The sequence below is a fragment of the Anomalospiza imberbis genome, chromosome 10 (assembly GCF_031753505.1).
Source record: "Anomalospiza imberbis isolate Cuckoo-Finch-1a 21T00152 chromosome 10, ASM3175350v1, whole genome shotgun sequence".
Classification (NCBI taxonomy): Eukaryota; Metazoa; Chordata; class Aves; order Passeriformes; family Viduidae; genus Anomalospiza; species Anomalospiza imberbis.
Window position 1 is genome coordinate 4,515,901 of NC_089690.1, and position 13,234 is coordinate 4,529,134.

The 13,234-nt window shown below is 46.9% G+C and overlaps 1 protein-coding gene across 5 annotated transcripts in view; it reads right to left on the reverse strand.

Moving 5' to 3' along the window:
* Positions 1-13,234, reverse strand: part of TNIK (TRAF2 and NCK interacting kinase) — a 154,383-nt gene that overhangs the window by 62,073 nt on the left and 79,076 nt on the right. For all 5 annotated transcript variants that reach the window (XM_068200291.1, XM_068200290.1, XM_068200289.1 and 2 more), the window contains exons 3-4: positions 12,326-12,382; positions 7,951-8,076 (exon numbers count right to left, since the gene is read on the reverse strand). In XM_068200291.1, coding sequence (XP_068056392.1) covers positions 7,951-8,076; positions 12,326-12,382 — 183 coding nt within the window. The remainder of the gene's footprint in view (positions 1-7,950; positions 8,077-12,325; positions 12,383-13,234) is intronic.

Sequence of the window (13,234 nt, forward strand, 5' to 3'; positions counted from 1 at the left end):
CAATAAAACGAAACTCTGCCTCTTGCATGCAAGTTCTTCAAATCTGAAAATACAAAGGCACCGAGGCAGATATTTGAAAGCTTCCTATGATTTAGGAACAAGGTGTACTTTTCAATTTTTATTTTTTATTTAACCAGACAACCTTTAGTTCTGACCATGTCTTTGAGCAGGAAACCTCCTTTGAGAGGAAGGTTGCCAAGCAGTGTCAGGCTTCCCAGGAGAGAGCTGCTATCCTACTGCTCAGGCTGGTTCCAACATGACTGGCCACCGCCACTTGTACCAAAGTGGTACAAGTTTCCAAAGTTTCAAAATATCAAATATAGAAGTGTAATGATCTAACCCAGCCTGAACTTAATCTTGTCATTGAACAACTGTGAAATAAACATTACAAAAATAGCATGGGATGTGAGTCTGCCTCCCTGGGATTTTGCAGATCTCCAGGGTGTGCAGGAGCCATCAGCGTGCTCCAGAAAGTGAGCACAGCCCATGTGTGCAACAAGCCTCCTCCAAGGCCTGTGCAAGTGCCTTCCTCTCAGATGTGAAACCATGTTTTCCAATTAGATCTTCCTACTTGAAGATACTCCCTTGCCAGATTCTTCCATGTGCATGTTTCAAGTTTCTTATCACATGAGGCTTACATGGCATTTAACGTTCTCCAAACAAGTGACATCACTATTAAAAGCACAGGCCAAGAAGAGAATTAAAACAGCAGAAGGGTTATTCCTGACCAAATTGCACAAATGCAGTGATTTAAGTCTATCATAAATTATAATGATCGTAATATCCAGACAGAGGATTGCCACAAACCTTCAGGCTAAATAAAATACTTGAGCAGACTATACCTTACTTGGCTTCGACCACGCTGCTATCTTTAGTTTTGATGTTAAGTTTCTCTTTTCTTCCTGAACTGGTGCTGAAAAATTCTTGGAATACCCCTGTTAAGTCATGAAAGTGGCTTCAAGAAATGGAAGAAATGGCAGAAATGGATGAGTCACTGGCCAAAATTTGCCCCGTGCAAAGGCAAGGAACACACCTACAACTCTTTCACCCCAGCAACAGCCAAGCCATCCAGATGGGTCACTGACATGGCCTAACTCCTGATTACTCATTGCTCAGTGAATAGGGACTAATGGAACAACTGGTTTCAAAGTTGCTTTTCCTCTCTTTCTTCCCTTTGGACCATTGACACGTGTGGCTTATCAGCCTCTTCATGTGTGTCTGATTAAACTGACATCTGGGATACTACAGCAGCAAATTTGGAAAGGAAAATCCTGGATAGCTGAGCCAGCCACAAACATCTCGCAATCCAAAATACTGCCCTCTCCACTCTTCTTCCATGGAAACTCTTCCACAGGCTCTCACCAGGGTTTGGAGCAAGAGGAAGAGGAAGGGCTTGCTATGCTGTGCATGGCAAACAAAATGCTTAAAAGAATACGGAAGAAATCCCATTAAAAGTACACAGTACATCAATTAATTTGCCAGATTATCTTCATGGAGCTGGCAGTTTGCTTGGTCCTCTACCTTGCCCTTGATTTCCACAGAGCAAAGATTAACTTTGCACCAGGAGGGGAATAATACAGCCACCGGCTAATGTATCCCAAGTCTGTAACTGTGAAACCTCCTGGAGATTAAATTAAGAGAGCGAAAAAGAGAAAGTCACAGAAGGGATGTTTCCAACTCGTTTTTTTAAGAGGTGCATAGTCCCATAACATCCACAGGAAATATCCAGCACTGGCAGATCTCTGCCAGCACCAAGAGGCTCCAGATCCAAGGCGGCTGAGCACCACGAAAGCCTGAAAGTTCTGCCATGAATCCTCTAAGAAAACCAGCAGCAGAAAGGTGACAAGGCTGCCTGAGGATCCTTGTCCCTGATGGAGAGCTGATGGACACCTCATCTGAACAGCCTCCATTCCCACGTTTGGGTGGCTGCTGTGTGCAGCACTGGGATCCCCTTTTGCTTTCATGGCTTCTCATGCTCCTCAGGTGGAAGGATGCCACAGAACTCCCAACCACAGCTCATACAGTGCAGCCTCCAAGGAGAGGAACCACAGATGGCGGCAGGCCAAGGAGACCCCCAACAGTCCAGGTCAGACCTGACCCACAGCATTGGTGTCCTGCTGGGTGATGGAGACAAAGAACAAGAAATGCACACTGGAGTGGGTACAGGAACATGACTGGGTCTTCTCACAGGAGCTAAGGGCTTGTTCAGCCATGCAGAGAATGAATACTTATGGGCTATCTGTGTATATTGCCAACAATAAGGACAGGCAAGTACCAGAGAGGGAGAAGAACAATGCAGATACTATCATAATATCAATTTATGAACACTGTTCCCTGTTCCGTGTTTAAGCTGGAAACCAACAGTCTTCGAGGAGAAAAATTAAAATGAGCAGAAGCTCTTGCTGATTTTAGGGCAGAGCTTAATACACTCAGAAAAGGCTTCAAAGGGCACTTAGATACTAAAATATTTTCTCACCAGTCTCATACCTCTGGGTGAGTGCGTTGCCCTCACACACTTGCATCATTACCAATTTTCTTAAGGGATGAAGCCATGATGGAGTAAGACAATAAACTGGAAATGGATATTGAATTTATATTAACCATAATTAAAATTATCATCAAGATGGGCTAAAGGTAAGATCATCTTCTGAAATTTAATTTGCAAGGACATTTATTGAAGAAGTATTTTTAAATACAGTTCATTTAGCATTTACTTAGCTCTTCATACCAGAGTGACAGCAAACTTTATAAGCAAGGCAAATTCAGAAGCTGCAGCTGTAAATCTCTGTGTCCTGCAGTCTCATGAATTTTTTGTTTAAAGAGCCTTTTCGGTTTTCAAATCAACCACTACTTTCCTCAGTTTGGGAATGGCAATCACTGCTGGAAGAGCTCAAACTCGAGCATCTCCAGAACACCGATCCCAATTCATCTTGCAGTGAACTGCTCCAGCTTGTCCAGAGGAACTCCCCAAATTAATACTTTATTACACAAGACAAATCCTTCTGCGCTCCTATACCTCAGCTCGGGAACAATTTGACTTCTTTGAAGTTACAGAAAACAAGCACACAACACCCTCAGGCTAAATGCTGCTGGAAATCCATCCTTCTGCCGTGTGTGTAAACAGAACCTGGGTGCAACATGGTCCCATATGCCCAGGCCGCTCAAGTTTCTCATCCCACCCCTCAGCCTGGCTCCCATGCAGAGGAGTCCCTCATGCCCCACATCGTGGCACCTGGAGGCAGTGACGGAGCATTAAAAGCACAAAGACCTTCCCTTGGTGGATCAGCAGAAAAGCTGATGCCCATTTCAGAAACAAAAATGGCAATCCAATGGGTGTTAAGCAGCAACTAAAATATTCGGCAGCAAGACCAGGGCAGGATTTCATTGTTTCTTTTGGTGCTGGGGTGGGAGCAGGCTGACACTGCAGCCGCACACCCACGTTGGGAGCACGGGGGCCAGCTCTGCTCTGCTCTCCCCTCTCCAACAGCAGCATCCAAGTGCTCTCACACGAGGTCCTCAATAAATGACCTGCCTGCATCTCCCTGGATGTCAAGCCCAGCCAAGCAAGCCATGCCCCTTGGGGAGGCAGCAGGATGCTGACACCACGGGCCCTGAGCAGGCTGATGCCTTTGGGTTAGGGATGGCAGCAAAAGGAGCTGGGCTCACAGTCCTGCAGTGTTTACAGCACTGACATTGCTTTGAAGAGCAGTGAAAGTCAAATAGTGCTGGATTACTCTGCCAGACAGCAGAAGAAATCTGCTCTGGTAAACCTGAGCTCTTGGTCAGGGACCAGAGGAGCAGCCCTGATCCCCTCACACTCCCCCAGGACTGCAGAGCTTGGAGAGACTAAAGAGAGATAGAGCTCAACCAAAAACTGACCCCTCTCAAATGTTTCATGATCTAATTTCTGTAATGCAAAGAATCAGCAACTGCCCAAAAATATTTTTCAGGGTATATAAGCAGATTAAGAGCAATCCTGCTCAGAGCTGCACAGGTGTAACCCAGTGCTTTGACAGCTCATGCTCGATTTTCAATGGAGCCTTGCTGCCCCCGTTTCTGCTCTCCAGATCCCTGGTGTGACTCTGTTCACATCACCCTAAAGCAATTCAATGGGGCCCTAGAGCTCAACGGAGTGAAAAAACACATTGCAACTACACAATCACAGCCCTGAGCACTGCACAGCTGCAGCAGTGCCACCCTGACCGAGGGGCTGTTCCCACATCACCCTCATTCCGTTTTCCCCCACACTGCCCTAGATTATCTGCTGCAGAGGACACCCCAGAGGCCACCTCACCACGTGGGTATCTGGCAACCTGCCTATTAGCAATTTGTCCCCCTTGGTGACAGATGCAGCTGCGGGCAGGGTTGCCATGGCAGCCCATCCATCGAAGCCAGCGCTGGCCCTGGGGGCCCTGCGGGCTCTGCCCTGCCCTGGGTGGGCTCTGGGTTGCTGCCAGCCTTTGCTCAGCCCCCACACTCTGCACAGCCCCTGTGCCCGCTGCACATGGTGGGAGGGCTGCTCTGTCCATGGCCTCAGTGCACAGGGGACAGCAAGGGCAGATGACAAGTGTCCAGCTGAGTGGCACCTCCACGACCCTGCACACGGGCACAGTGCATGGGGGTCACAGTGCCTGCAGCTTCCAGCAGTGCTCAGAGCAGGGGTCCTTCGGGATGGGGTCACCTCCCCCATCCAGCTCACATTTCTTAATGAATGCCTCACCTCCCAGCAGTTAAAAAAACACCCACCCACCCCAAAATACCTCAACAACCTCTCTGGGTTATGCACAGCCAGGTATCCCATAGCTTAGACTTGAGAAGAGCAAGGGGAATTGAATGAGTTTAACTCTGAGAAGCAGCAGTTTACTGATTATCTGGATCCTCACATCCCCTGGGAATTTCCCCAGTTTCTGCAGGCCACCCTCACCCTGTCCCCTTGCACCAGAGCAGGACCCCCTTGCCTCAGCTAGAGAGATGCACAAACCCTCCCCAAGACTCACAGCACCCCAGAATGCAACACATTATCCAACACAAGAATAAACCTACCTCATATTTTTAAATTTCTTTTTAAATGTTCTATGAAGATTGTCCCTATGACTTCTGCTTCCTTTTTTTTTGCCTATCACTGCAGATTTGTGATGCATCTGCTATAACACCCTCTGCACAGACCCCTAATTTCTGAAAACAGGGTTTTTTAGTGAGCTTGAGTTCATCTTTCAGGGCAAGTGGCTGCTGTGGAATGGAGCAGCAGCACTGACAATACTTCATGTGGGAAACCTGCCACGTTTCTGCGAGATGTTTATCTCCGCTGAAAGAGTTCCCTATTTTTTATTTCCGTATCAGCCTCCCGAGTGTCGATAAAAAGAATTACTTGGGCATTATCAGAAACCGTTTTATTTCAACAAAGAGCCAATGAAAAATAAACAAGCCTTTATCTGTGAGGCAAGACTGATAGAGTTCACACAAGTCCTAATTCAATCAGATCCTGAAACAGCAGCTATTTAACACAGTGGCACCAGCACACCTCTCCTCCACGGCTGGGGAGCTTTCCCAGGAATACCTCCACCAGTCCCAACACTGGGCATAGACTTCAAAACCCCCCTCACACCCCAGTGAGTGGCAAGAAAAGCAGCTTTTGAAAAAATCTTTTTCACTAACACATGAAAAAGGCCCCAAATTGAGAGGAGAGGCAGTGGTCTGGTCGATAATTCAGATTATCTAGTCTGCCTTCTCCACGGGCCAAGAACAAGCAGCACAGCTGGATTGTGACCATCTTCTCCCTTTGCAGGACTGGGTGATCCACCAGGGAAAACCCAGGTTGCCCTCCTGACTTGGGGCATGTGAAGGTGATACAGCACCTACAGCCTCCTCTGCTGTGCCACGGTGATGGGGATCGAAGGAAGAATCACAGAATATCCTGAGTAGGAAGGGATCCCAGTAGGACCATTGAATCCAACTCCTCATCTTGAACAGGAAAACCCCAAGAATTCCACCCTGTGCCTGAGAGCTTTGTCCAAACGCTTTCTGAATTCTGTCAGGCTTGTGACCACTTCCCTGGGGAGCCTGGTCCAGTGCCCAACCACCCACAGGGTGGACATCCCTTTCCTCACCTTAAACCCACCTTAAACCTCCCCTGACACAGCTCCATACCATCACTCTTCAGGCCATGCCGCTTAATCCAAGGAGCTTTTCTTTTTGAGAGCTTGGACTGTTCTTTTATTAACACTTGTGTATGACAAGAGCCCTTTGTACTGGAGCTGGAGGAAAGAAATAAAACCAAACCCTCTTGCCTGGTCAGAGCACACAAATCCCAGACCCAACCAGTGTAAAGGCACTGAGCAGAGCCCAGCACCAGGGAGGGCTCCTCTCAGTACTGGGGGACTTGGCACACAGTTGGTGGGATTTTTTTTCCCCTCCAGGCACTCCTGCAGCACAAGGAGGAACATTGTGGCTTGTTTTAATATTTCACTTAAAAAAAAAATATAAACCAGCCAAAGCCAAATGGAATTTCATGGCATGCAAGAGCATTTCTCAGCCTGACAGCTTTTGCCTCACTGAATCCCAGGCCAGCTGCAAAGAACATGGTTTTTAAGAGTTTCCACCAAAAATAACCTGGACACCCAGGCTAGGAACACGCGTGGAGTCCAAGCCCCCAAGTCTTCCCAATAACTCAGTGTATCAGAAAATCTCGGGGAACAAACTGGCACAGAAGTCTATCAACTGTAGTTTTCTCCTGGGAGGAACCTCCTTTGAATCCCTCCACTTCCATTGGATGCTCTGGCATGTGGATGCAGGGGCAAACAGCTAAAGTCACCAACGATTTTGCTAAAATAAAGCCTATGTGGTACAGAAAGTAGAGGGAAGAGCATGCTGCTGCTCTTCAGCATCTCCGTGGTCCCCCAGGTGTTCATGGATATCAAATGGTTATTTGTCACCCTTGAAAAATTAGGCTGCAGCAACCTCAATCAGGCACAGAAAAGCTTTGGAAACCACATATGGGTAAGGCAGAATTTACTGGATTTACAAGACTGTGAGGAAATAACGACTTTTTCTACCACAGGACAACATCCAGGTCGTTGTACTGACGGTAACTCCAACGGAACCTTCTCTCCAACAGACCTCTAAGGAAAGCAGGGTCCTACACTGCTGCTCTGATGGCCAGAGGCACTGCAGGCTGCTGCTCCAGAGACTCCAACCAGCACAGCCAAGCTCAGAACACAGCACAACAACTTTAATTAATTTTACAGCAACAACCGGAGCCCTGACTCGTGGTGCCACTGCCCTGCCTGGCCCCCTGAGCACCAGCTGCTGCCAAAGGGAGTGGGCTCTGATGCTCTGCCTCTCCCCAGGGATAAAGCAGATTTAAACTCCATCCTCCCTGCTCTGGGAATGCTGAATTAATAACCAAGAAGGCCCTGACAAGGGAAGCAGCAGGAGGAGGCAGCCGAGGATGTGCAGAGACACAAAGCAGCTCGGTGCCCTTCAGCAATATCAGATGTCTCCAAAAAAGTGGCTGAGCAGCCACAGATCCCCCTGACCTGCCCTCACTGTCCCCCTCCTCTTTATCTCCCTGCACAGGCTCCATGAAATGTGAAGCACGAGTGGCACCACCAAGAGCTGGCAGGAATCACCCTCAGCCTCCATCTTCCCAGAGATGTTCCCAGCTCTCTCCAACTGCCAGAAGATGGAATGATTTCCAACTGACTGTTGTAATAAAGATGTTGCTAATGACACTTCAGAATAAAAATCGGTTTACCATCAGCCTGCAAAGATTTTACGGCAAAATGGAGACGTGTTTTGCAGAGCAGCAAGAGCCTGATCAAAGCCATGACTTTGAAAAAGATGAATGCAAAATAAGGGGTTCTGTGTAAGCTGGGTGCTGGTAAGAGGACAATTCAGAGTAAAAAATCGCTGTCAAATCCCAGTTATTTTAAAGAAAAGAAAGCAACTTACCCAGAGCTGATCATCCATTCCTGGTGGGTTCTTTTTAATAAAAGCACCATAATATGTAGCAATATTTCGGTGATGAGAATACTTTTTTAGCATGTTAATTTCTTGTTTGATCTCTTCCTCTTCATCCTGGGATGAGGTGAAAAGAAAAGAAAGACAAAAGCAGAGGCATTAGGAAACTGCACTTGGCAGGATCCGAGCTGTCTTTGCACATGGGTGAACTTCCAAGCACCCCATTCCTGACTGACCTCTCAGGTTTTTTGCACCATATTTTACAGCCACTTTGCAGCAGATCCTGGGAGCCTGAGAGCTGCACTGGAGACTCATGTTGCTCTGAGGCTCAACCATACCTGTGTTACCCCAGGGATCCATTAACAAACCCTCACAGGCACACCAGAAGCCCAAGAAGATGCTTTTCTACAAACCACTGCATGGCAGAAGTGCTCCTGTGCTCCCAGCTCTCTGGCACATCACTCCTGCCCACCCTGGAAGCAGCACAAGACACCAGGAGTTGCTGGTGGTGGGGTGGCACCACATGGGGAGCAGGCAGGCACTGCCTGTCCACAAACTCCATCAGAATAACTCAGTCCTGGTGGCAAGCACCATTCTCATGGGCTGCCCCAGCCCCTCTCTGTCCCATCTGCAAAGTGGCTTTAGCTGAAGCAGCAGAGGCAGAGGAGCCACACCAATACCTGTTTTGATGTCTCACCTCTTTGTTCTCACACCCTTCAAAGGTGCCCTGGTTTTATTTTAAGCTGACTGAATTCCAGCCCCCTGTATTTCCACAGGAAGCACTTAGCACCTTGATGTCAATGAGCTTTATTATAAAGGAAGGCTGTTTGTTCTTTATTCTCCTTTATTCCCCTCGGGTCCCTCACCTGCCTCTCCTGACCTCAGTTTTACAAACGGGCAAAGGACAAGGCACCCACAGAGCAGCAGAGCTGCAGGAGCAGCTTTTCTTGAGGAGCAGTGCCCCCTGGCCAGGTGTCACATAACATGGACAGAAACACATCTTTCATCCTAAAATACCATTCAGGGAAGAACAGCAAAAGTGAAGACAAGAAGAACCAGTACAAGAAATATCTGGATGGAGCTTGCATAAACAATCTCCAGTTTTATTTTTTATATGAACACAGAGGGTATAAGCACCAAAGAGGAGGAGGAACAGGCTCAAACATTACAAAGAAAACCAGGGGAGTGTTCTGGAAGAACCTTTATCACCTCCCTTCAGGCAGTCAACACAACTTTGCTTGTTTTGATTTGTCCAGGAAACCAGGTCATATATCATGAAGGTTATCAGAGATGATTTTATTAATTGAAGCCCTTTGCAACAACAACTAAAAAGCAGCTGGATGCTCAAAAGCGCTAGGAGCAAGGAGGAGCACCCAGCACAAAATCCCTCCAGCTCTCTGAGCACCCAGCCAGCTTTTCAGTCATCCCTCCATTCATGCCTGGCTCTCTAGGAAAAAATGGAGGCAAGCCAGAGGGACACTTGGTCTAAAGTTTTATTTTGACTCCATCTTCAAGATGAAGAACTCAAAAGAGGTTGGAAAACCCTCCAAAGCATAAGATCTGTGGATGGCACTGAAGGACATGTCTGCATGGACAGGCTCAGGGGCTCCAGCACAAACTCCTGCTCCAAGCAGGATTACTGAGTGATCATCCCCAGCAAATCCAGAGAGGTAGGGAAGAAAATGGAATCATCACAGCAAGCTGCTGCAACGACTCCAATCCCAAACCCAACAAAAGCCACAGGCCAGGCTTTGCTGCCTCACTCTGCCTCCACCAACTGATTCTGTTACATCCATCACTGGACGTAGATCATGCAGCACACAGCAGGACTAGCCCCTGGAGAACGAATCGGAACACTTAATTCAGAGAGAGAAGCTGCCCAAACTGATGAAGTGCTGCAATTTGAGGACCTCTATTCTGCAATCTTTCCTAAGAGCAGAGATGAGTTAAACAAAGCATCGTTGTCAGGAGCCTGCTGGGGTTTAGCACAAAGCACGAGGTCAGGATGAAATGCTATCTGGGAGCTCACTGAACACAGAATCATCATGGTTTGGGGGTTGGAAGAGACCTTAAAGATCACCTAGTTCCACGCCCCCACCATGGGCAGGGACACCTTCCACTAGACCAGGCTGCTCAGAGCCTCATCCAGCTTGGGCTTTACACTCCAAAAGCTGCAGATGGCTATGGCTGGGATGACCCCACTAATTCTGTTCTCTGCTGACTTCCGAAAGACACACTGTCATCAGGGATATCCTGGAAAAACAGGTGGGATGGAAGGTCAGGATCAAATGGAGCAGTGGCAGCTCTGAAACTGTGTGTGAGGAGGAGGCCAGGGACTGAGTTTGGGTTTTCAGCAGCAGCACTTGCACTGAGCCTGCAGCAGGTGCCAAGCATGGCTGTAGGCACAATGCAGGGACCAGCTTTAGAAATTCCTCCAGAAGCAATGCCCAAGACCATTCCTTCAGGCTCTAGAAGTGCCTTCAGCACCAAGAGCTGTGAAGCCCAGACAGCCCTTATCAGAGCACAGGTCAGCACTGCCTGCACTGGGGTCACTGCCCATCCTGCCCGAGCCTGCTTCTGCCCTCAACGAGCCTTCCCTGCCTAAAAGCAGCCTAAGGGAAAAATAACCAAATATCCACAAGCCACATCCCACAACAAATATCCGATTCACACCCTGTACATTCAGAGATGAGACCCAGCTTTACAAGGTAAAGTCTTAGATCAAGGACATCTACTTAAAGATGTGTATGAAATTATTATTGGGCAGCATTAGATTTCAGGTACTTTTCTCTAATATCTTTCCTTGGAAGTATTTTAAAACAACTGAATTAAGTGTGGATTCAAATCTAAGCCTGTGTTTGGCCTCAGAGTAATATTTTGATTTCTCAGCTAAAATTCATTCTCACATCAGACTTCATCCCATGGGAATTTCACTGCTATTTATGCCATGGGTTTATGCTTGGTGGGTTTGCCTATTCCCTTGGAGCCTGCTTCCCATGAGAATGAGATAAATGACACTTGCAGATACTACAAGTAAACAGGAACAAATCCCATTCACATTTACAGACTTATTTCCACACACCAATTCACCTGTTAGCACCAAAAATAACCTGGATGAAGGTCCCATAGATATTAATACCACACCACAGCATCTAAGGTATTTCAAAACAGATTCCCAAGGCCAGCTGACTGCTTCCACAGAGAGTAATTTCTGCATGTGCTGAGCTCCTGAAAGCTACTAAAACATTAACTCAAAAATTAAGGTGGCTAGATTGTGATCCGAGTCCTAATTTTGAAATGTGTTATTCCAGTCCAAAAAAAAAAAAAAAGATAAAGCACAACAAAACACATTCTTACTCCCAAGCCTGGCATTGTTTCCAGTGCAGGAACTTTGGGAGGGATAGTACTGCAGTTAGGGGAAAAAAAAAAAAACCTCAAGAAAAAGCATCTTCATGCCACGCTCCTAAATGCATCTATGTTTTTAGATCATAGCAACTCATTTTTTCTTATGTGACAACTGGGAAATGGTGAAACCATCCTTTCCCCTCAATTTTGTTATTAATTTAATCATTTGTAAATTCTTGGTTCTCAGTCTGACACAAGTTTCCAAAGAGCCACTTTGAGACCAGGTGGTGTGGTTTTTTTCCCTTTTTATCAATAGGATGCACAGGAATTACTTGACTTGCCTTGTGAAGTTATTCATTACAATAATTGCAACATATTTTGGTGGACAAAAGCTCTTCAGTGAAAATCATGGATGCAGAGAAACAGAAATGAGTTATGACTACACGATCCTGTTGCTACTTTTGACAAGGTCATGTACAGTAGAACAAGAGGGAATGGCTTCAAACTGACAGGGGGCAGGGTTAAATGGGATACTGGGAAGAAATTCTTCCCTGTGAGGGTGGTGAGGCCCTGGCACAGGCTGCCCAGAGAAACTGTGACTGCCCCATCCCGGGAAGCATCCAAGGCCAGGTTCGATGGGGCTTGGAGCAGCCTGGGACAATGGAAGGTGTCCCATGGCAGGGACTGTAACTGGATGATCTTTAAGATCCTTCCAACCCAAATAATTCCATGATTTTCTTCAGAATTTAGTAAGGTATTTAAAAGAGCCACTGCTGGAACTGGTTGCTGCTTTGTTTCAGCATGAATTACTTAAATCTCCAAAACTCTTCCAGATGTATTTTTTTTCTCACATATTTATTAAAACTAAAATGTCTTAATGGCATATATCACATTAAGACAAAGGCAATTTACATCCCAGGAACATCAGTCTTCCACCCACCCCCACACATTATCACACCACATCCCCTTTCCTCTCTTATCTGTAAATTAAGGATGCAGGAGGAGGAGGAGGATACATTACCCCGGTGACGTCCATAACCTTAATAGCAGCAAGCTGGCCCGTTTTAACATGACGACCCTGCAAAAGAAAAGGGAGAAATTTGTTTTTGGTTTTGCTCAGTGACAATGTTTTCCTCACAGTGAACAATATCCTTAAACAATCTCCTCGCCCTGGCAGCATCCACACATTATTTGTCGGTTTTTCAAGAGCATCTTCACAGCAGCCATGATGAGAAAGCAATTCCCTCCCCTTCCTCCTGCCACTACAATTAATTAGTACAGGGCCTTCAGTGCTGTATTTTCCTGGCAAACAAGTGCTGGAAATACCCTTTAATGCTCAGCCATGCACAGAAAACCAGCTTGGGGCCTCTCCTGAGCACAGAGCATGACTCGGCTGGAAATGGGCTGCTGGAGCTGAGATGATGGGAAGGTGCTGGCTGGGGTACCCACACTGCCTTCAGCCCACTCGGGTCCCATCCCTGCTCTCATGGACCTGAGCACACACCAGGGACCCCTGGCCTGCAGGGCACCAAATTCACTCTGGCCAATAATTTATTTATTTTCAGAAAGACTTGGTTAGCAGGCTAGAGAGGTTTTTACAGTTTTCAGCAACTGAAAAAATCAGCAAGTCACTGCAATGAACTGTTTGTTGCACAGTGCTCGACTACATTAATCCTAATGGGAAAATGCCTGGGAGAGATGGTGAAAATATAAAAGAGCTCCAACTATTTATGAGGTCTTAAAACCAACACAACTGCTATCAAGCAAGGCAATTCCCAGCCTTTCCTCCTTTCCTGAGAAATGGCTCACACAACATCATATCCAAAATGCTCATATCAAATCATTCCCACCCCCAGCTGCAGGACATGTGCTCTGCTTCCAAACCAGGCAGCCTGAGGAAAAGATGTTTTAACTCCAGGAAAGCCAGCAA